Raw genomic sequence first — 23,516 nt, forward strand, 5'->3', positions numbered from 1 at the left:
TTAGATAACGCTTTACAATAAGGTTTCATTTGTTAATATTAGTTAATGTATTAACTAACATGAACTAACCATGAGAAATACATGTGTTGCTGTATTTGTTAATCTTTGTTAACGTTTGTTAATAATAAAACAACAACTGTTCAATGTTTGTTCATGTTAATTCACAGTGCATTAACTAACGTTAGCACTAAATGTTAGTAAATGTTGAATTTAACATTGACAAAGATTATAAATGTTGTAGAAGTGTAGTTCATGTTAACTAATGTAGTAAACAAATGAAACCTATTATAAAGTTTTACCCAATAAAGTATGACCAAGCAGTTGTTGAATATCAGGAATTAGATTTATAAAGAAAGAAAAAAAAAGAAAGAAAAGTGAATTATGATCACTAAGGGTTGTCAAATATCCCCACCTACTGTCCGAGTTGTACTCTACATACATACAGTAAAATTTCTGCCTTTTTCCTTTTCCATAGGGTGTGCACACAAAAGACAAATGTATTCATGCATTTCGATGGTCAGTAGTAGAAGATGGCGTATATTTGATATTTTAATCATTTTTTCATAAAAAAAATTTTTAAAATACATTTGGGCTTGCTTAAGTGACAACAATGCTATTGTGCATACACTGGAATAATGAGATCTTCAACGTAACTTGAAGACAATAATTTGAATTAATTATTTGAATTAATAATCTCTTCAGTATTTTAATTTTCCTGCCACATTAAGCAATATATCAAAGTAGCTTAACCCCTGACAATATGGCCCGTAATCGTTACATAGTGCTGCTAATACACAATCCAAGTAAACATAAAATATGTACATATAGAAATTATACATTTCTATATAAGAGTAATTTACATAATGAAGAGAAACATCAATACAATTAACTTCAGTTTATTTGTTTTCTGCATAAGAAAAAGGAGAACCAACACAAAATGAAGGTACATTTGAGGGGAAAACAAGCTTAATCAATATTCTAATTTTTCATAACAAGACTGCCACCATTATCGTTCAATATTCATATCAATGACATCTCAAAGTCTGAGATGCCATTAAAACCGTTATGAATCAATAATAATCAAAAGTGATGAAAGTACTGAAAAATAGTAAGTAGTACAGTTATAACAAGTGATAATCAAGTGTCAATGAAAAAGTGAAAAGATAATATAAAAGCATTTCTCCATATTCTACCTATATACTCTGAACAGTGCAACACCATGTGATCCCACGTCCTGCAGCACTGCACTACAACCCAGTCCATGTTCATCTCATATGAACTACTTGACACTATTTTGAACAAAAACAACTTGTATTTGCTGGGATATACTGAAAACAAAACGTTCAATGAACTTCAAGTGTTCCAAGTTTTGTCGGAAATGCATTTCTCTGTAGCTCGTGCTTAAACCCTGGACTAGTACAAAGTGTCAAGGCATGGGAGCTCCTTTGTGGTTTGCATTATGAACACTTCCAATCAAGATTGCTTTTTGGTTTCTTTAATGAGACAAAGCAAGAGAAAGAATAACTTTGGAATATCATTTTCTTAATATAGTTCATTAAAAAATCTTTTTTAGTTTTGCATTTTGTTAAAGTATTAATAGTATCAATAATAATAATAATATACAAAATAAACCAAAAAGGAAAATCGTCTTTAGTATTTCATGTCCTTCAAATCGCACCTCCTGTTGCCCTGATGAATAGTTTCCAGGTCCACTAAAGCACCCTGTCTTCTCTCCTGGTGGGTTTTAAAGAAAATACTTAAATCTACTCCGTATGTTTGCAAAAACACAAAATGCTTAATGAAAGAACAAGAAAAAAAGATGACAACTCTCTCCCACAATTCTAAAATGCTTTTGCTTTTACCATAAATAAATGACTTTTGTGTTCAATTCATATCGACAAGCTGGGGTTACTCCATTAACTCAAATCAAAATAAAGGTTTTATCAGAGGGTATAAGGTACATAATTTCGATGTTCCACAAATCCATATAAAATTGTGTAAGTACAGACTTGACTTTGGCTTCGTGCACAGCGGCTAGGTCTGATCCATTTTTTTGTCTGTTTTAACTATGTGCAATGCAAACTCTTTAAAAATAACATTAAAAGCTGATTAATACTTCATTATAGTTTGACATACAGTAAGATCTTACCATACAACAAAACTGTTTATTTGCGGAACACGAAAAACCTCAAAAAAAAACAAAAATAAAACATGTTTGAGACTTTAAAAGAGTCAAAGTGCTGTATGAGGACCATCTGACATCTTTAACGTTCAACGGGAGCTCTGCTGATGACTATAAGATTGTCATGATGGTTGTTCAAAAATAGCTATCATGTTAACCTCCTCGTTTAAACGCGTCTGGATTCAGAACATTCTCCCAAATTCTCCATAATTCCAGACTACACATACTCTCTGCTTTATTTGTCATTTCATCACTATCAACTGTTAGCATAGTCTAGTCTTCTTTCAACTGAGCCAGAAGGAAAACTTCTGTTTACAGAATACATTTCTTTGAATTAACAAGACTATCGGCGATAAATCAGCTTAGAAATGACTCTTCTATATAGGCTTTAAAACAGGCTAAAGACCACCCTGGCTCAAGCAAAAGCAGTACCACAAACATAATTGACCACCCAGAGCACTTTGGTTGAGTTTTTGGGTGCTTCATTACCATAGATTCTCCCAATCAAACAAAGTGTTATATGTAAATGTGAGTAGAGTATTACCCAACATAATAGGAGTTTAAACCGAGATGAAGTTGTGAAAAACGGACCATAATCACATAAGCATTAGCATGTCCATGATTACCATTTCAGTAGATTATTTATAGTAAAATGATGCTGTGGCAATAGGTCATTAAAAGGAGCCCTGCAAGTAAAGACTCTGTATAATAACAATGTCTTGCTGATATCCAAGGAGAGAGACTGAAGATGGCCAGAGTCATCTGGGCCCACTCCAATTTTAGAGCCTCAAAGGAACAATAGCTTAAAAGACCAGCACCCTTTATCTGTCTTTTGTAAGCCAACAAGTCTAGTGGGTCCACAGACTATACCAGCTTCAATTCATTGTTTAGCTGGAGCTGCTAGCTGGTGACGGGGTAGAAGACTGGCTGGCAAAACCAGTAGACCCCGTACCAGATCCATTGCTGACCAACGCTGCTTGCTGACCAAAGTTAGTGGTTCTCAGAGTGGCAAGATGTCGAGCGGAGAAGACATGGTCACGTGCTGCAGCCCTGGATTCGAATCCAATCCCACAGGCGTCACACTTGCCTCTCAGAGTCTCACGGCCTGTTGTCTGGCCGATGGTATATGATGGAGTTGGTTCCACAACTGTCAGTTGTACAGGTTTGGGCAGGATGGGACGGTTGGCTCGGAGAGCGTTGTATTGTAGGTAGCTACCCGAGCTGACATCTACCTTCTTGGAAGGGTCGATGGGATTAGGCGACTGTGTGAAGATGTAAAAATCACAATGTCAGTTTCAATTTCATCAAAGAAAAACAAAATGTTGAAGGGATAGTTCACCCAAAAATGTTCCAAACCTGTTTGAGTTTCTTCCTTCTGTTGAACACAAAAGATGACGGCACCCATTGACTTCCAGATTATTTTTCCCCCTACTATGGAAGTCAATGGGTGCCGTCAACTTTCTGGTTACCAACATTCTTATTTTGTGTTCAACAGATAAAAGAAAAGGATACAGGTTTGGAACAACATGAGGGTGAATAAGTTAAAACAACATTTTCATTTTTGGGTAAACTATCCCTTCACAGTGATCAACTCGGGACACTTAAAAAAATTGCACTTTGTGACAAAAAGGTTGCCAACCCCTGGTCGAAGTGCTCCAGTTTAGGTGAAAAATAACCAGAAATGGAAGGTATTTTAGTAGTAAAATCATAGCAGCTGCCACTACTTTCCTGTGCGCCATACATTCCTGTCCAGGAGGTGGCGGAAACAATCACCTGCTTCTAGAGATCAACGTAAAAGATTTAAAGGGTTAGTTCACCCCAAAATTTAAATTGTGTCATTAATTACTCACCCTCATGTCGTTCCAAACCCGTAAGACCTTTGTTCATCTTCTGAACACAAATTAAGATCTTTTTGATGAAATCCGAGAGCTTTCTGACCCCACAATTCATAGTTCTCAGTCACGTGACTGTCGCAGAGCCTTGGAGGGCAAAACCGCCATTGAACTCCATAGAACTACAGCACAAGCTTGTCAAATTTCCATCTTAAAACAAAAATATGTGAACAAGATGCACGTTTTGGGCACTTATGATCCATATACAGCACCTACTGCAGTATTTCAATCACTGAAAACAGCGGGATGTTTTTAAAACGCTTAACGTGAAAACACTATAGGGTGAGCTGCACCAATAAGGATTCAATTAAGCAAAGTTTAAAGGATTTGTTGATATGGGTTCGATTTAAAATCGAGTTGTTGCACCACTTCATTTTAAACACAGATTAATTACGCAGTAAAACCGTTATAGAGCTGATCAAGCAGCAGACGGAGGGTGAACTGACGACAGGCTAAAGAATCCTTAGTGCAACCCACCCTTAAAGTGCCGTAATGTACTAAAACAGTGATATTAAAAGATCAAATTCAGTTTACACCTTTTTGATGATGTATACTATATACAGGCGAGTAGATGAGGCAAGAATATGAACGCAACGCATTTTCTTTATAATGGGTTTAGATGGGGAAAACACCTAACGAGAAACCTTGTGTTGCACTAATATTCTGTGTTCGTCTGATTTCCTGTACAAAGTATGCAACATCAATAAGGTGTATATTGAATTTGGTATTTTAATATCACTGTCTTACCGCATTAATACTGACTACAAACCTGGTAAAAATGACTTGTTTTGCCCTCCAGGTGGGCGTTCCTATAAGCGTGTGACAACACGTGAAAACTATGAATAGACTGCATAAACCCCCATTACTACTTTCAAGGCCCAGAAAGGTAGTAATTACATTGTTAAAATAGTCCATGTGACTCCAGCGGTTCAACCAAAAAACAAAAGGGAAGAAATTGTTGAATAAAGTCGTTTTTCTTTAGCACAAAAAGTATTCTTTTCGCTTCATAACAATAAGGTTGAACTACTGTATTCACATGGACTATTTAACAATCTGTTTTACTATCTTTCTGGGCCTTGAAAGTGGTGATTATGTTGCAGTCAATGTGGGGTCAGAAAGCTCTCGGATTTCATCCAAAATATCTTAATTTGTGTTACGAAGATGAACAAAGGTATTACGGGTTTGCAACGACATGAGGGCGAGTAATGTGTCCCAATTCAGAGGCTGCATCCTTCGAAGGCCGATTGCATCACAGCGGCTTGACGTAGGCTGTCCCAATTCGAAGGCTCCTTCAAATGCATCCATAATTTCCTAGCCAATGAAGGATACAACAGATGGATCCTTTGTGGCCTAGTCTACCTCAGAATTCATTGTGTGGCGGTGATGACAGGATTTTGAGAAGAGAAAATGCATATTGCACCCAATATGCAAAAAGGAATTGGGAATTGGGTTTCAACTTATAATATCTGTTTAAAGCGGCTTAAATGCTGACTTATACCTTACAAAGATGCGATTTTATACAGTTTATACTCTTATTATGTACATAAATGGACCGCGATGAACATATTTACTTAAGTTGTAAACCCTGTTGTTTTGAGACAGTTGAATATAACTTTCAAAAAAGTCCAGTACAAACATCACTGCCACTCGTCAACGGCAGCTGTCACAGTTGCTAGGCGATAAGAGCAATCCTCCGTAGGTTAGACAGTCCCATTAAACAACACTCAGTCCGACCTTTGCGGACTTCGAAGAATGCAGACTCTGAATTGGGACACAGTTAAAAAAAAAAAGTAAAAGAAGCATTTCTGCCACCTACTGTGTGAAGCGTAGATGGCGCACAAGAGAGAAGTGGCAGCCTACACTTTACCACTTACATTTCGGGGGGGAAGGAAGCACTTAAATACCCAACCAGATTAAATTATCTCCTTTTGAGTAAGAGAACGTAAAAGGAGATGAAAGAAAATGTAATGCATACAGGTATGGTTGAGTAAATTTTGGATGAATTATGTCTAAGAAATTTCAAAAAGAAATAAAAAAATATGAATTAAAGATGACACTTTCTTAGTCTACTGCACCTGGCAAATTGTTTTATGTGTTGCTATGACATGAGAAAGTATCTGGACACCTCCAAGGCCAATGACATTGTAGCAAAATATTAAAAATAGATATGAAAACAGATGCTTCGGAATATTAGACAAAATGCCCTTACCATTTTCTCTTGCTGAAGCCTCCAGCGTTTCTCCTTGGCACGTGTATTTTGGAACCAGATTTGCACAACCTTCAGCGGAAGCCCAAGCTCTGTCCCCACTGCCTCACACTCCAGTGCATTAGGATGAGCACATGTCTCGTAGCACGACTGCAGGATGGACAGCTGAAGACAGTTCAGGTGAGTTCGAGGTCGTCTTGGGGTGGAGTTCTGCAGCATGTAGCTTGTTTCTTTTTGGTTTGGAACAGAGGAGGCTGTAACCGTCACAGGGGATGGCGTAGTGGGCGTGGTGGTTATGGTGGGCGTGGTGGTAGTGGGTGTAGGTCGCTGTGAGCTCAAGCCTAACTGTTCTCTTGAGAGGGTGTTGATCTTGAATGGACCTTTCTGAGACCAATATTTGAGCCCATTGTGTTTCTGAGATGCCAAGGCAGAAGATTTGTTAATTGGCGTAGGGGACAATTTTGGCACCATGTGGCTGGTAGTCCCAGACTCGACCCCTCCTCGGTAATCATCGTCATCTTCATCAGTGTGGTCTGACTCGGCTTGTACCTCTTCAACCTTCCTTTTCGGAGCAGATCGAGATGTAGGAATCCCACTGACTAGCAGAGGAACTGCAACCGGAGTGGCCACTGTCTTAGGAGCTATTTTAACCATTGTAATGGGAGTTGCTTCTGTTTTGGTCTTGTGAATTAATGAAGGACCAGTGGACACAACGGTGAAAGAGGCTGTCTGATTTGGTCTACTTGGACCTTGAATAGGAATTTTCAGGGGCTCCTTGACCTCCTTCACCTTATCTGTCTTTGGAGGAACATTTCCAGTTTGGGGTTTTGCAGGGGCCCAACCGGTGGAGGGACTTGGGTTAGGTTTAGGTGGGGTGGAGAATATGGGCTTCGAGAGTGGCCAGGTGAACTTAATGAGTGGTTTCCCAACAGCTGCCAAAGTGCCATCACTGATAAAACGGACCTCTCCCTTTCGCTCCCTAGCCCTCATATTCTGGAACCAGATCTGAACCACTTTCTTTGGAAGGTTTACCCACTCAGATATTTGTTCAAATTCATGCTTTCCTGGGTTTGGATCTTTGAAATAACATCCATAGAGAATATCAAGCTGGTCAGCATGGATGATGGTCCTGGACCGTCTCATGTCCCTGAACCGTCTGACTTTTGGCCTCTTTTGGTCCCGCTCTTTTTCTCGTTCCTTCTCTTTTTCCCTTTCAATGAGTGATGTGCTAACCTTTTCTGCAGCCCTCATGTACACAGTGCTAGTCTTAGCCAAATTATTGCGATTAGTTAAAGTACTGTTATTGGAAGATGGTATAGCAATGGCAGGATCTGGCTTCACTTGAACAACGATGAGACCTCCATCTGTAGGAACCCCAACAGTCGCTGGTCTCAATCCCAGACCATCAAGCAAATGACTTTTCTGTATAGAGGACTTGTTAGCTGGGGAGACCGATGATGTTGATGATATTGTAGAGCTGTGGTTTTTCCCCATGCTAAGATCCAAAGCAGACTCGCCATCATTACCATTAGATAAGAAGGAGTGTGTAAGAGAGGTGGGTGCAGATGCATTAAGAGGGTCCGAAAGTGATGCTACTGGACTTCGAGTAACTGTATTTGAAAAGGTCATTTTACCCCGATCTCCTTCTGAAACACCCACCCCCATAAGTGATGAAGGAAGTGAGAGTACATATGGACTGTATAACTGAGTGGAAAGTGGAGCCAATGACAGGGAAAGGGGCAACGACTGCAAGATGCCAGTTGGAATGCCCTGATGATCGATTGAAACTGAAATAGGAGTAGGAGGGTCAGCTTGTGCTTCCAACTGAAGATCAAGATCTACATCTTGCTTCTCTCGCTTGATCTCCACCTCTTCCTTGTCAATCTCACTCTTTCTCTTTTTCCTCTTCATACTCTGTTCATCATCATATTCGTCCTCTGCATCCGAGAGGAAGACTGTAGTAGAACGAAGAACCTTTCCACCCCCACTTGACCTTTCAGCTGTTGGCTCGACCTGTGAAGACTGTTTGATTGGACTACCTGACTCTTCCCTCATAGAGCTGCTTTGACTTTCTTCATCAGTCACGATAACAGACGTGTAAAACTCTTCATTTTCAGAGTCGGATGTCAACAGCAATTCTCTTGGACTTCCCTTACCAATCCTGTGTCGTTCTGCACTACTGGAAAGGTCAATGGCATGACTGCTTGTCGTTGACGGACTGTGTTCATCTTCACCCTCATCTATCATTAAGTTACCTTCTTCATCCTCCATACTTCTGTCCAATTCATCATGGAAGCTGTCTAACCTCTCCCTATCTTTGGATTGCCAGGCATCTAAGAACCACTTGCGTACCTCTTCTCCACTTAGCCCCACCTCCCTGCCGAGGGCTTCGCAGTCTTCTCGCTGAGGACTAGATGTTTCAGCATCATCTCGTGACTCTAAAAATGCCCATAGAACCTGAGACTGGAACTCAGTGAGCATAGACCGTCCTGAAGACAAGATTGGATGATCTTTAGCACTTCTATGGCCTGAAGCTCTTAAGGCAAAATTAGTGTTACGAAAAGTACAGTTAACAGCGCCAGAGCGGTTAACGAGATGTGTATGGCTGAGACCTTGGTTTGGATCCAAAATACATGACAACGAACTATCACGCTGAAGGACTGGGGATTCAGTTGCTTTGGAGTTTGCATCATCCCCGTGACACTCCTTTTCACTAGTCCTCTCGACTTCCATTTCACTTTCTTCTTGCTCTTTTTTATCACATGTTGTGCCATCACCCACCATTTTCTCACTTTGCTCTTGTGTATTCTCACCCTTAATACACATTTCTTTTTTTATCCCATCAATTTTCCAGTCCCCTTCAGATTTTACTGACGTTTGCTGATTGCAAGACTCTACTTTAATCTCCTTGTGTACTCTCATGTCTGCACCCTTGTCTGCCGTCTTGTTGATCTCCTCTAAACTCATATGAGTGGTGGTTGGGAGTCCAAATGCAGCCCACTGACTTTGTAAGCCACTGAGTCTTTGGGCCAAGAGAGCCTGTTGAGCAGCACTGAGACCAAGAACTGGCACCGCCTGCTGCAAAAGCTGGTTTGGAGACTCTGGATTCTGGCCCTGGATTTGGGTTTGAGTTTGGAGTCCATTCAACACCAGGGGCATGAGCATCTGAGGCTGGGGTATAAGCTGCGGGGTGGCTGCCCCTGGTGTTGCAGATGTCCCAGTCGTGAAGAGAGGAGGAAGAATGGAGTGTGGGAGAGAATTTGGGCTGGAAGTCAGAAGAGTGAGAATAGCAGACATGGCTTGTGCGGAGGCCACCGGAGAAGAAAGTAATGAGGGAGCTAGCTGAGGCTGCACCTGCTCTCCGTCTTTGGTCGTTACTGCTGATGGAGTCAGGTTTGCTTGGGTGACACAATTGCTAGTGGAGGTGGTAACTAACTGTGTGGTGCTTCCAACAGTGGTCGCCAAGTTTGTAACCATGGTTCCAGTTCCTGTATTTGCAGTGGAACTAGGAGTAGCATTTCCCGCACTCCTGCTGCGACTCTGGTGCAACACAGATTTTAAATGACTTTCCAGGGTGATGGCATGATTGTAGGAGACACGACAGACGGCACACTGGTATGGTTTGTTGGAGACATAAGGTCGAGCCAGGAAAGGGGTTGAGTCACTGTTATTCACCGTCCCGGTTCTCATCCTCTGGATATGGGTGGTTGAATTATAATGAACACTCAAAGCCGTTCTAGTAGGAAATGACTCCAAACACGCATTACACTTGAATGGACGGTTATCACCTTCAGAGGCTAGGTTTTTACAGACGGATCTGCCATTGCTTACAGAAGCCTCTGAAGTTTTTACAATTTGCTCCACATTGTCATGATCTGACTCCAGGCTACCCATGTCACTTTCCTCATTTTTCTTTCCCTCCAGCTCTTCATCCATCTCTTTTTCCTGAGAAGAACTACCCTTGTCACCTGCATCTGTAGATTCGCTCTCATTTTGGGAAGCCATTGAGGGGGACTTTGTGTTCTCTAAATGTGTCTGCTGAGATGTGTCATCTGATGAATTGATAAAACATAAAATTCAACGTTAGTGAGCATTTAAAAACAAAACAAAATAAGTGCAGTTTTTTGTACTACCAATCAATCGGCTAATATTACGCTGAATATGTAAAACAGGTCTTCAACAGAGCAATTTCACAAATTGTTCGCTACTTGATTTCAGAGCTTTATGTATTTTTGTTTAACACTTATTTTTCACAATGTTAGTTACATTTAACCAAAGCTAAAGTTAACAAATGTATTAAGATGAATCGTAATATACATGTGTACGAATCCATAAATCAATGATTATTTGAGCAATATCATAGCATAGGTAAATACATTTAAATATGCACAAAATCTCACAGAGTAGGCTTAAATCGCAACCCTCGTTTTATACAATATGCAACTGAGATCCCTGGTCCATCCCTCACCTTAAAAAACTTGAAACCCCTTATATTCAAATTCAGAACAACAATCATTTGTTTGCATTTAAAAACAACCAGTGAAATGTAAATAATTTGCAACAATTTAGATTCTTTTTTCAGCCATCATGTCCAGGAGTCAGCAGGAAAACTGAATACTTGTGGGGGCCACACTCAGCAGGCTACAACCTACAGGTGCTTCATTGCCATGGAAACTACTGAAGCAAGGTGGTCAGCAACACAGCCAATTGTGTGTCCAGTGGTGCATAACCTAAGCCTGGTATCAATAACACTGGAACCTAGGATCTCAGTGCTGGGATAGTGTTAAATCACTGTGGCACGAATGCAAACACTTGAGAATAACTTTATAGGTCTATAAAACTCACCTGCATCATTTTGGGTTTTTGATTCTTCATCTTCAGCAATGGAAGAGTGCTTAGGAGCAGCCTTGTGAAAAGAGGAAACCAATTATTTACGTTAAAAAGCAAACTTGTGTAAGCTTATAGTTTCACTGACAACACAGTCATTACTTTCATTTAAAAAAAAAAAAGTCTTTGCCATCAAAACATATATAAATGACTAAACATTAAATTACTAAAAATGTTTTTGTTAATCTTTGTTAATATACTCACAATATCCAGTAACTTATCAAGGCAAGCAGGGAGGACACTGTGTTTGTCCGTAAGGTGATGAGAGAGATTCTTGCGGTCTGGTTGGCTTTCTTGACATAGAGGGCATAACCACATTGACCCCCTCGTACTGGCACCTCCCAGAGTTACTCCTGACTCCTCCTGGAACCAAAGTGGTATTTATTATCATAAGCAATAATATATCAGACCTGAATAAGGAAAATATTTTATAACTCATTTACTTTCAGTTCACAAAATACATTTTTAGACTCTTTTATAGAATGTATTTATTTTTGTTTCAAGTAGCCTCATGCTACAATGTGTAAATGTGAAATAAACAAACGCATGAAATAAGTGCAGCACTCCACAAAGCTAAAATCTTAAAGGGTGTTAAATTCTGTCATTTACTCATCCTCATGTCATTCCTAACCTGTATGCTTGCCTGCCTTCTGCAGAATGCAAATGAAAATATTATGAAGAGCATCAGTGTGCAAACAACATTGGACCCCATTGACTTTCAAAACAAATATTTGTATCTTCTTTATTTACCACAGAAGAAAGTCATTCAATATGGAATTGCACAAGGGTGAGTAAATGATGACAGAGTATTAATTTTCAGGTGAATAGCCCTCTTTTTAATACAAATGAAAAGGTTACAGATTTATAGACAGCATCTAATGCAATAACATTCTTTGTGACATTGCCTGTAATATGATGTCTAATGTACAGTCAGCTCACATAAGCTTAATCGTCAAAACTCTAAAATAAACTTTAAGAAATGCAACAATTGTCTCACTAATCTGATTAATTGGGTGTGATGTAAAATGACACTGACAAATAAAAAAACATGCACGACCTGTAGTTATTTATATAGGTCATACAATCTGTGCTATGCACTTATAACAGTACTCATGCAAGACATCAAATCTGATATCAGATGCAGTTATGTTCTTTCTGCTAGACACAACATCACCGATACGTTGCGTTTATAAATCATGCATTTGAAGGCACATTACTTTATTTAAAGCATCCCATGTTAATCAAATCTGATAAGCAGAATCATGCATGCATTTATCAGTTCTGCAATAACTAGGCTATTTAACGTCAGATGAGGCCTAAATGTTGACCTTGACTATTCTTATAATATGCTGAGTGAGTGAAATTTGTCAACACGTTGCCCCTTGTGAATAAGGCGACATGGGCTGTAAATATCAGATAATGGGTGCAAATCCCCTGGGATGTTAATGACAGTAATGTCTCTTTAAAACAATAACCCAAATAAATAAATAACACATACGTCGACATCAAAGATATAAACATCGTAATTCTTATCTAAACGACTTCATTTCGCGTTTGCATGCAAAATCATTTAAATTACACCGTTTCTGGCTTCGTTTTTACATGCCACTGTCAAGTAACGAACAGACATCAAATGCCAACAGTGCTACAATGCCACGCCAATTAGCTTCCCTGCTAGACTGAAAACATGCACTGAATCCTCAAGACAAGTACTATTAACTTCTCTTAAAAGTCAAAGGCAGACGAACCCACACGCCGCGGGACACTGTCGTTCGACAGCGAGCTCATATGGCCGCCATAACTCTTGATGATTTCGTTAATTAACCCACAGCCTAATTAGCAAGACCCGTGTGCTGTTGAATCAATTGGAAACGGAGAGCTTTAGCCTGCCTCGCTAACACGCACATATACACACACGCACACACACACAGTCACTCCAGTGTAATCATGACAAATACCCCATTAAAGTGCATTGCACTGCAGTCTCCTGCCCTAATTACCCCCTTTTCCAACTTTAATCGCTACAAAGCGACTGATTTTAGTGATTTCTTACTTGAAGGGTGATGTTAAAACAAAAGAAGCCGTTTTCTCATAAACATTCGTGGCACTTCACATGGCTAACGTAGCTAACAACACTCAACAAATTGGTCAACTAATTATGTATCGCGCATCAAGCCTCAAATCGCCCACAAACTTCTCAAAGACACAGAATTAGAGCTTCGAGAATAAATAATAAGGTAAAACGGTCCCTACGCTCGAGATGCTGCCGTTCAAATCTGCTTTATTGCGCTAATTGAATTGTGTAAATAGGCTTTCGGCTCTCAAATGTAAAACCCCGGGCTTGATTAGTTCCTCGCCCCCCTGATTGTGGCCTGTTTGTCGGGCAGCGAGACATTCCCCGCCCGCCGTCCGCGGCACAGCGGAAATTGCGGCCTACATCGACTAAGCTATTTAATTAATGAATTTGGGTTGCTTCATACAGATGTGTTAAAAAACAAGCCGTTTGTCGTCCCCCTTCGGCATTTATCAAACCCAATGCATTGCATTTGGCGGTCTAAGTTCCTCATTTAGTGTATAATGTAGATATGGAGCATCATAAGTGTGTTTTAATAATTGTAGAACGCAGTAATTAACGATGGATGAAGCGCATTGCTGCTCGAAAAGAGCGACGTGCAACACAACGAGCAGCGAAAGGGGGTGGCGGGGCCAAAATGAGAGACCGAGGCAGAAAAGTTTGGATTTTAACACTCGAAAACCAACTAAATATTCGCAGTGAAAAGCCATGCATCAAATTATCTATCGTGCTCAGGACGCGATGAGATCCGCATCGCCCCCACGATCGCAACTTCTTGATCAATTCGGCGTCAACATCGTTTAATTAACACTAAAGCAATTAGCTAAGGCTTTTACCTGCATGGTTGGGACTCCAGCACACGCTTCCTCTCGCTCTTTAAAACTGAAAAGTTTTGTCTCTCTCTCCCTCTCTCACTCACTCACTCCCTCCGTCCTCCCTCTCTCTCTCTCGTTCACTCTTGCATTGCTCTCTCCTCTAGTAAACACACGACAGCTCCCCCAAAAGCTGACTGCTAACTCTCTCCAAGAATGTTCCTCTTCCCACTAACGGTTCGATTAAACACACCTACAAGCATGTTGGAACAATGTTGTTATAATGTCATCAATTAAATTATTTGTAACTTTGTTTAAGACTGGTCGAGGCGAATAATTAAAACGAATGTCAAATGAGAAATGTTTAATAGGTGTTTATACACACACACACACACACACACACACACACACACACACACATATATATGTTATTGGTAATATTGTGTTAATAATTATAGGATATGTACTGTAAATAGCAAATAAAATAGGTCTAAATAAAAACAGGTTTCTACTGGCACTATATATCCTACCATTTGTTTTGTATGAAATACTTACACAGCAAAATAAAATACAAAATAAGTTCATACATAATTTTTTTTAACAAATTATACATATAGGCCTATATACACACACACATGCATACATATAACGTTAGTCGTCGTGTATGATGTATTATGTATGAAATATTTACACTGCAAATGCAAACTAAAACGTTTATGCATCAAAACATGTTTTGTTATTTTATTTTGCTGTGTATTTCATTCAAAACAAAGTTCATTAAATACACACACACACACACACACACACACACACACACACACACACACACACACACACATACAAAGACACACACTAAATTGGATTAAGTAAAAGCAGCAATATATGTGGTGTAATATCATGTATTATATGTAATATCCTGAAATGTAGTTCTCTAATCTTGATAGAAATACAATTATTTGTCAGGAAGTAGCCTAATACTTTTTTAAAGGAAGTAATACTTATAAAAGCACTCTTGCGTATGTGGTGCGCTTAATGACGAGCAGATATTAGGCTGTCCGTGAACATGCCTGACCGGAAAAAGCTGTACAGGACCCCGATTCCACGTCTGTCCTCATTACACTGATTGATCGGTAAGTTCAGATGTTTTTGTTTGATAGTTTATTTTCGTTATGTCGGAATGATTGTCACAACCCGATTTTAACCGCAGTAGTAGTTACAGTATAATTGCCACTGCCTGAGCTTGGAAATTATTAACCTGCTAGGTTCCCTTCCCGGCAATATTTGTTGTTGTCTGTTTCTCATTAACGAAGCTGCCTATTTTGACAGCATTTTACTGTCTCACTACGCAGCTCACTTGGTTTTGAATCACAGCTGATCGGCACATTTTACAATGTTTTTATTTTATTTTATTCTATTACTGCAGAAAGTCTTTAATGTGCCAAAAATCTATTTTCTCGTTTTTATTTTTGTCTCATAGGACAGAATGACTGTAGAGGTGGAGAGAAAATTTGTTTGTAATGCAGAAATTATGGGTAAACTCCAGGATATTGGAGGTGTGTTCAAACTTTTTTTTGTTTACGCATATGTTTATAATATATATTTGTATGTGTCTACAATGCATATTGCATACATAAATGCATTTATATATATCTACACAGCTGAATGCATTGGTCAGCGGCAGTTTCAAGACCAGTACTTTGACTCTCCAGATTTCATCCTCACACTAAAAGATTTCTGGCTGAGAAGCCGAGAGGGATTGTGGGAATTGAAATGCCCTGCAGTTTCAGGGACTACACCTGACAATGAAACCGAGGCCCTTTGCACACGATACAGAGAGATAACCAGTCTCCCTCTGATTCAATCAGAAGTCGGCAGGATTATCAGTGAACACACTGCTGAAGGGAGTGAATCAAATTCCTCACAAAGGGAACAAATTGACAAAGTGGCAGAAAACAAGGACACAGAGATCTGTTCAGCAGATGACACAAAGTGGCTGACTGACCTCAATCTCATCTGTTTTGCTGAGTTCAAGACCAAGCGTTGCTCATACATGCTCAAGAGAGACGGTGCAGTGCGGGTGGATCTGGACCAGGCTGATTTCGGATATTGTGTGGGAGAGATCGAGGTTCTGGTGCCTGAAGGAGGTGACATGAATGCAGCTCTGCAGAGGATTACAAGCACTGCTGCAGAACTGGGTGAGCTCATGTTGTGTGTGGACACTGTCATATTATATTCAGAGTGAATATGTCATTTTAGTGTCATTGAGATACTAGTTTGTATTAATAGTTCAAATCATTTTCGTTAGTCTCCATGAAATCAAAACTGACACTTCCTTGTTATTTATGAAATATTGCAGTATTCATTATTATAAATAATTTATTCGTGCATTTATTCGTGTTTTCATATTAGTCAACATCCCCTTCCTCTTGTAGTGTGATGACGTGTTTATTGGCGTGAGGGCGGGACAACCTGTCACTCACAGCAGTGGAGACAGAGTGTATTTAGGCCACGCCCACACCGCCCAATCCAACGCTCTCCATTGACTTTGTATTGCGTGAAGCGGCCTCCTTGTCATTTCTGACTTCTAACTAAAAATAGAACAATGTCTAAAAGCTGCTATGTGACCGGGTGTACAGCAAACAAGCTAAAAAACACCGAACTAAGTTTTCATAAGCTGTCGACCCAAAAAGAACGAGCGTGACAAAAGTGGATACAATAAGACGTGAAGCATCAGCAGGAAGAATGGGTCAATTTTGGGATCCTGACACTCAGCATGCCTACGTGTGCAGTAAACATTTAACCACTGTTAAGTCAAATATCCAAATATCAGTTTTATATATTATGTTTTCTGTCGCTGATCACATTCCCCTCTAGTGGGTGTAGTTCTCAGTGTAATATAACATGTTGCTCTCTGTCTCAATTGCCTGTATCCACTTTTGTGTCCTTAAACACTCGTTTTTTAGGTGAACAGGGTTTTTGGGTTTTTTGGTTGTGGGTTTTGTTTAGTTTGTTTGCTGTACACCATGTCACATATCAGCTTTTAGACATTGTTCAGTTTTTTGTTATAAGTCAGAAATGACAAGGAAACCGCTTCACACAATACAAAGTCAGTGGAGACGGTTTGATTGTCGCCCCAATGATGCAAACTTCACAATGATGCAAACATCAAATATGAGTCAAATTCTGTTGTCATTTAGCTCAAGTCAGTTCAGTATGGGGGTAGATTTGTTGCATTATTCCAAACAAATAGACAATGACATTTGTGTATAAAAAAAAAAATATCCAAACATATGTTTTTATGTCACAAACACAACTCTGCTGTGCATTCATTTGTAAATCGCTTCCTGTGCATTTGTTGATGGCTTCCTCTGCATTGGTGGATCTCTTGCACATTCGTAAATCGCAGCACAGCGCGTTGATTTTGAAACATTTCTGTTTCAAGAAGCATCTACACTCACACAAATCCACAAATAGGTAGACTCCACCCACCGTCTACTTAAGCCAATCAGATGACAGCCATATTGTTCTGACCAGAGCCATAGAGCTCTCAATAGTTCCAAACTCCGCGCTGTCAATCTGTTTGAATAGGATTAAGCAGGATAGACAGCATTTTCACTATATTTGCTGCAATTTCTGGCAAATGTTAACACAATATGTGCCTTGACTTCGATTAGGCTTTACAGTAGCATTTTATTCTGGGGAGAGATAAAGAAGAGACTACGTTAATGTTTTTTTTGAGTGATCTGGTCATTTTATTTGGGTCACGACAGTACAACATGATTTTACAGCGTTGAGTATTGTAGTCAATCACGGGCGTTTCTGTTGAAAATAATAACCAATCATATGTTTAATCTACCGACAATGAGAATCCTCTCAATATCGATTAAAAACAAGTTTTATAGAGTCTCAAAACGCTGAATGAATTTTAGTGCAAGTTTATGTTTTACACGAATCTTCCCATTATCTACAAATCCCCTCATCATAAACAAAGCACAGACACGATTTAAATTAAGATTTATTGTGATGTTTAGTCATATGTTTTTGTTTTTCATTAGACTTTGTAATGTTCCCTACAATTAGCCTATATATTTAACACTTCAGTACAAATAAAGCAACACAAATATAGATATTTTAATGTTATAATAGTGATTTGATGATCTATAAAAATGAATGGCTAAAAAATGGCTAATGAGCCAATAAGTGTTCCTCTTCCGCCATCTACTGGTTATAGTGGTCATTTATTTTTTTCGGTTTGTTGTTAACGTCCTAATGTTATTTTATACTCGGAGCATACACAACTGGTGAATATAAATGAATGATGCTAGAATATACAGAATTTAACCCAAGAAAGAAGTTTAAAAAAAAACAGGGCAACCAATTTATTCAACTCTTTATATTCAGACGCTAGATACGTTATTCCTAGAATGGCAAATACTTCATAGAAACGCATTTGACAGAAAGATCTCAGAGAATGTAAACACTGTTGAAATGACAGATAGCATCTGGATATAGTAGCTGTTGCAGTGCTGCTCACATTATCTAACTGAAGTTAGAGTCTAACGATATATTATATATAACACTAGACATTAACTGTAACGTGCTTCATAAAACACATCTTCTATCAATATTCCTGAGAGGTCAACTAAATCAGGAAATGATCGGATGGTTGAATAATGATGTGCACAGATAAATCATTTATAATAAATACTTCAATATTCCAAAACAAAAACAAAAATGGTCCATTCAGATTTCATGGTGACTTTAACTATAATAAACCTGGCTAAGACATCCAAAGTTGCATATCTGCTGCCTAATAAACTATAAACAAATGGCTTAGCTTCTATGGCATCTGGTATCAGAGATAAAATATAAATAATGCTACATGAACCTCTGTTCACATCACTTTATAATATCTAATGTATTTTTGTTGTCTGTCTTCACAGGTTTAAGCTGTGAGAAGAGAGTAAAGGGGAAAATGGATGTTTACCTTCAAAGATTTCAACCAGACCACTATGCAAAACTTCTTAATGCTCATATTTTATGAGGAATCACTAGTTTAACATATAATTAGTAGTTTTTAATGATTAATTTATGAAAAAGTGCACTACACAAAATCTTTAATGCTCATATTTGAATGAGAAAATAATCACTGTCTTGTGTTTATGTGCAGTACAAATATTATAAAATATAGTATGTAGCATTGCACTGTAACATTGCATCATGGCAGTTTGAGTCAGTCAAATAAAGCAGATATCTGATTATATCTTAACATTATGACCACCTTCCTAATATTGTGTTGTTCCTCATTTTGCTGCCAAAACACCCCTGACCCGTCGAGGCGTGGACTCCACTAGACCCCTGAAGGTGTGCTGTGGTTTCTGGCACCAAGATTTTAGCAGCAGATCCTTTAAGTCCTGTAAGTTGCGAGGTTTGGCCTCCATGGATCGGACTTGTTTGTTCAGCACATCCCACAGATGCTCTTTTGGATTGAGATCTGGGGAATTTGGAGGCCAAGTCAACACCTCAAACTCGTTGTTGTGCTCCTCAAACCATTCCTGAACCATTTTTGCTTTGTGGCAGGGCACGTTATCCTGCTGAAAGAGGCCACAGCCACCAGGGAATACCGTTTCCATGAAAGGGTGTACATACATGGTCTGCAACAATGCTTAGGTAGGTGGTACGTGTCAAAGTAACATCCACATGGATGGCAGGACCCAAGATTTCCCAGCATAACATTGCCCAAAGCATCACACTGCCTCCGCCGGCTTGCCTTCTTCCCATAGTGCATCCTGGTGCCATGTGTTCCCCAGGTAAGTGGCGCACACACACCTGACCATCCACGTGATGTAAACGAAAACGTGATTCATCAAACCAGGCCACTTTCTTCCATTACTCCATGGTCTAGTTCTGATGCTCACATGCCCACTGTTGGCACTTTTGGCAGTGGACAGGGGTCCGCATGGGCACCCTGACTCGTCTGCAGCTATGCTGCCCCATACGCAACAAACTGCAATGCACTGTGTATTCTGACACCTTTCAATCAGAACCAGCATTAACTTCTTGAGCAATTTGAGTTACAGAAGCTTGTCTGTTTGATTGAACTACACAGACCACCTTTCGCTCCTCACATGCATCAATGTGCCTTGGTCGTCCATGACCATGTTGCCGGTTCACCCCTGTTCCTTCGTTGGACCACTTTTGATACTGACCACTGCAGACCGGGAACACCCCACAAGAGCTGTAGTTTTGGAGATGCTCTGACCCAGTCGTCTAGCCATCATAATTTGGCCCTTGTCAAACTCGCTCAAATCCTTACGCTTGCCCATTTTTCCTGCTTCTAACACATCAACTTTGAGGACAAAATGTTCACTTGCTGCCTAATATATCCCACCCACTAACAGGTGCCGTGATGAAGAGATAATCAGTGTTATTCACTTCACCTTTCATAATGTTATGCCTGATCGGTGTATAAACAACTGTTGAAATTTTGCATAGTTACATTAATAATTAAAAATAATGTTTGCTTAGCTAATTATTCTTGTTCACACTCTTAGAACCCTTTAAGGTTCTGTATAGAACATTTTCTTGAACAACAGTGGGCCTGTTAAAAGTATCCTGGACAATAAGAAGTAATATAATAAGATCTGGTAGCACTTTATTTTACAGTGTCCTTTTTACATATGTTACATGTACTTACCATAGTAATAACAGTAAATTATGCATAATTACATGGAGCTAACCCTATAGCAAGTACATGTAGTTATTTAAGATTACTCAGTACTTAAATGTATATTTACAGTGTAACAAAGAAATAAAGTGTATTCTAAGGTCTTTACTAAATGTTTCTTTTTTTGTTTTTGTTTAATATTTTCTGACAGTAAAGCATGTGTTAGATTGTTTGATCCAAAAAACATTACATATTGCATGTACTTTTATTTTGAAAGTTATTTAGCAATTTTCTGCTTTGACCTAAATAGATTTGTGTGTCAAGTGCAACGTTTGCTCAGCAGAGAGCGCTGTTTTCTTTGTTATGAGCTGTTCACTCGTCATGACAGCAGCTGGCGCAATGCTACTGTAAAAACACTGACAAGTTCATTAAAATCTAACACCAGTTTTAACACCAGGTGGTTTGGTAATCTATACGGAACAGAATTAGAAATTATTAAAATGATCCTTATTCATTTATGACGCGTCAGATAGATCAACGATATAAACTGATGTTGTTGTTTACACTCCGCGACAATGTCCAATGCTCACACAACTCTACTGTAAGCAATGAACATCATGTCACAAAGACGTGTTGCTGATGCACAAATTTTATTTTTAATTCTGTGAAGCCTAGGCATCAAATTGACCACATTTGGAATGTGTTGCCACATATTTGCAAAATACACATATCAGAACAGGTAAATGATTAAGTGTCAAAACATATCTTGATTTAAAAAAAAAAAAAAATTAGATTTTCTAAAAAGGATTTATAAAAACAAAACAGCAAGTGCATGCACATATTATTTGAGATTTTAAATTCGGCATTAAATGCTACATAAGTTGCGATAGCCTTTTCTTTCCAGTTGCAACGTATATCTGAGTGAAACCATAGCCCATAGGCATATAAAAATGAATTATGTCTATGAGTGAAATGGCTTCTCGAACTTGATTTTGTTCTTGGGGAATTGATTGGATGGTTGTGGTTTGCCATTGCTGTGATGTCATGTGAGTGACAGGTTGATCCCGCCCTCACGCTAATAAACATGTCATCAGAGTGACGCTTAGAGAAAGGGAATTATTTAGATTAAAGATTAAAAGGGGCACATGAATAAAATAAAAATACGCGCACAGAATTTTTATTTTTTTTAACAAACTGTAATATTCAATAAAAAGAAGAATTGTTCATTTCGATTTCATTGCGACTCCTGTAAAAAATAATCGATGCATGCAGTTGTCTTTAACATATTTTGTTTGATTTTAATAAGCACTGAAAATATACTAGGCCAGGCCAATAAATAACTGGTACAATAAAAATATCAAAAGACCACCCAGTCAAGGTAAAAGGTCATGATTCACGTGCCATGCTGAAATAAAAGAGAGCTGGTATGGAGGGATGCAAGGGGTATTTATTTCAGCTGGAGACTTCAGCTTGAGTGTGGAGAGAAGGCTTTTATGAGGAAATATTAGGAGAGCTGAAATATGACACTGTGTACTCTCTTTAAAGTGCAAGTATCTCTGGCTTTCTTCTCCCTAACATAAGGCCTTTGCCTTCAGACTTCTATTATTTTATGTTGATATCCCTGAGAATTTGACTCTAGATTTTTGCTCAGACCAGCTCTGTTCATTGTTTTTTTTATATATATAGTAATGAAGGGAAACCATTGTGCAAGGTTTGACAGGATACAATTAAAGTGGCATTATTTCAGAGGAACCTTCAGATGGGAACCCGATGACAGAGGGAGAGAGAGGTGTATTTTTCGCATCAAACCCATTGGATGGCTTGTAATTCTTGACTAATAAAAGCTTTAGTTTTGCTGCTAACAATCCCACTTGCATCCATTCACATTCAAGTTCTCACAGTCTCACAAAACACTTCTCTCTCTCTCTTTCCAAACAATCAGTGACCTTCCTGTCATCTGTAACACTTACACAGGTGATCAAATGAAGCCACATGGCGCTGTTGCTTTGAAAGTTCTCACATTTGACTCCTCTCACAGCAGCTGCTTTACACTATTTTAGTTTGGCTTTGGCAGAGACTGTGACTATACAGTCCCTTTACACACACACACACACACACACACACACACATACATATCTGGTTTAAATCATCACTTCTATAATAAAGGGAGAAGTTTCAGAACTAAGCTAATGTTCTGGCAAGGTTCTCTCAAAATTATTAGCAAACATTCTTTCAGTAAAGTTAAAGGAACACTCCACTTTTTTTGAAAATAGGCTTTCCATGAACATTGTACAAATAATGTTTTAGTTCTAATGTTTTGAGAACGAATATTCATTAGAGGAACACTCCACTTTTTTTGAAAATAGGCTCATTTCCCAGCTCCCCTAGAGTTAAACAGTTGAGTTTTACCGTTTTTGAATCCATTCAGCCGATCTCCGGGTCTGGCGGTAGCACTTTTAGCATAGCTTAGCATAGATCATTGAATCTGATTAGACCGTTAGCATCTCGCTCAAAAATTACCAAATACTCAATATTTTTCCTGTTTTTTCCCTGACTCTTCTTTAGTTACATCGTGTACTAAGTCCGATGGCAAATGAAAAGTTGGTATTTTTTTGATGGCTAGGAACTATACTCTCATTCCTGCGTAATAATCAAGGAACTTTGAGCCGTCCCATAAGTGCAGCGGCGCAATGACATTACACAGCGCCTGAAAATAGGCTAACTTCCGTCAACATAACCAACGTGACAACCTGCTTACACAGAGAGGGTGCTGGGGACTATTTTTAGCTGCTGCGA

The 23,516-nt window shown here is 39.0% G+C and overlaps 2 protein-coding genes across 6 annotated transcripts; one reads left to right on the forward strand and one right to left on the reverse strand.

The window, feature by feature from the left end:
- Positions 1-880: 880 nt before the first annotated feature.
- zfhx2 (zinc finger homeobox 2) lies at positions 881-14,208 on the reverse strand. 3 transcript variants are annotated; one of them, XM_079806919.1, is made up of 6 exons: positions 14,078-14,208; positions 11,372-11,530; positions 11,126-11,186; positions 6,284-10,332; positions 3,822-3,961; positions 3,276-3,444 (listed from the first exon to the last, which is right to left on the reverse strand). In XM_079806919.1, the coding sequence occupies exons 1-6, from the start codon at positions 14,081-14,083 to the stop codon at positions 3,411-3,413; spliced, it is 4,449 nt and encodes a 1,482-aa protein (XP_079663045.1). In that variant the 5' UTR covers positions 14,084-14,208; the 3' UTR covers positions 3,276-3,410. The 3 variants fall into 3 exon arrangements, with proteins under 3 accessions (XP_079663043.1, XP_079663045.1, XP_079663044.1); XM_079806917.1 differs by lacking the exon at positions 3,822-3,961 and having other exon boundaries at positions 881-3,444; XM_079806918.1 differs by lacking the exon at positions 3,276-3,444 and having other exon boundaries at positions 3,638-3,961.
- A 908-nt stretch (positions 14,209-15,116) lies between these two features.
- Positions 15,117-21,169, forward strand: thtpa (thiamine triphosphatase). Of its 3 annotated transcripts, none has more exons than XM_079805886.1 (4): positions 15,117-15,183; positions 15,531-15,606; positions 15,712-16,248; positions 18,997-21,169. In XM_079805886.1, exons 2-4 carry the CDS (start codon positions 15,537-15,539, stop codon positions 19,095-19,097), a joined length of 708 nt encoding a protein of 235 aa, XP_079662012.1. In that variant the 5' UTR covers positions 15,117-15,183; positions 15,531-15,536; the 3' UTR covers positions 19,098-21,169. The 3 variants fall into 3 exon arrangements, with proteins under 3 accessions (XP_079662012.1, XP_079662014.1, XP_079662013.1); XM_079805888.1 differs by having other exon boundaries at positions 15,127-15,183; positions 15,763-16,248; positions 18,997-20,887; XM_079805887.1 differs by having other exon boundaries at positions 15,129-15,183; positions 15,536-15,606; positions 18,997-20,887.
- Positions 21,170-23,516: the final 2,347 nt, after the last annotated feature.

This window comes from Gobio gobio (assembly GCF_949357685.1).
Source record: "Gobio gobio genome assembly, chromosome: 23".
Lineage (NCBI taxonomy): Eukaryota > Metazoa > Chordata > Actinopteri > Cypriniformes > Gobionidae > Gobio > Gobio gobio.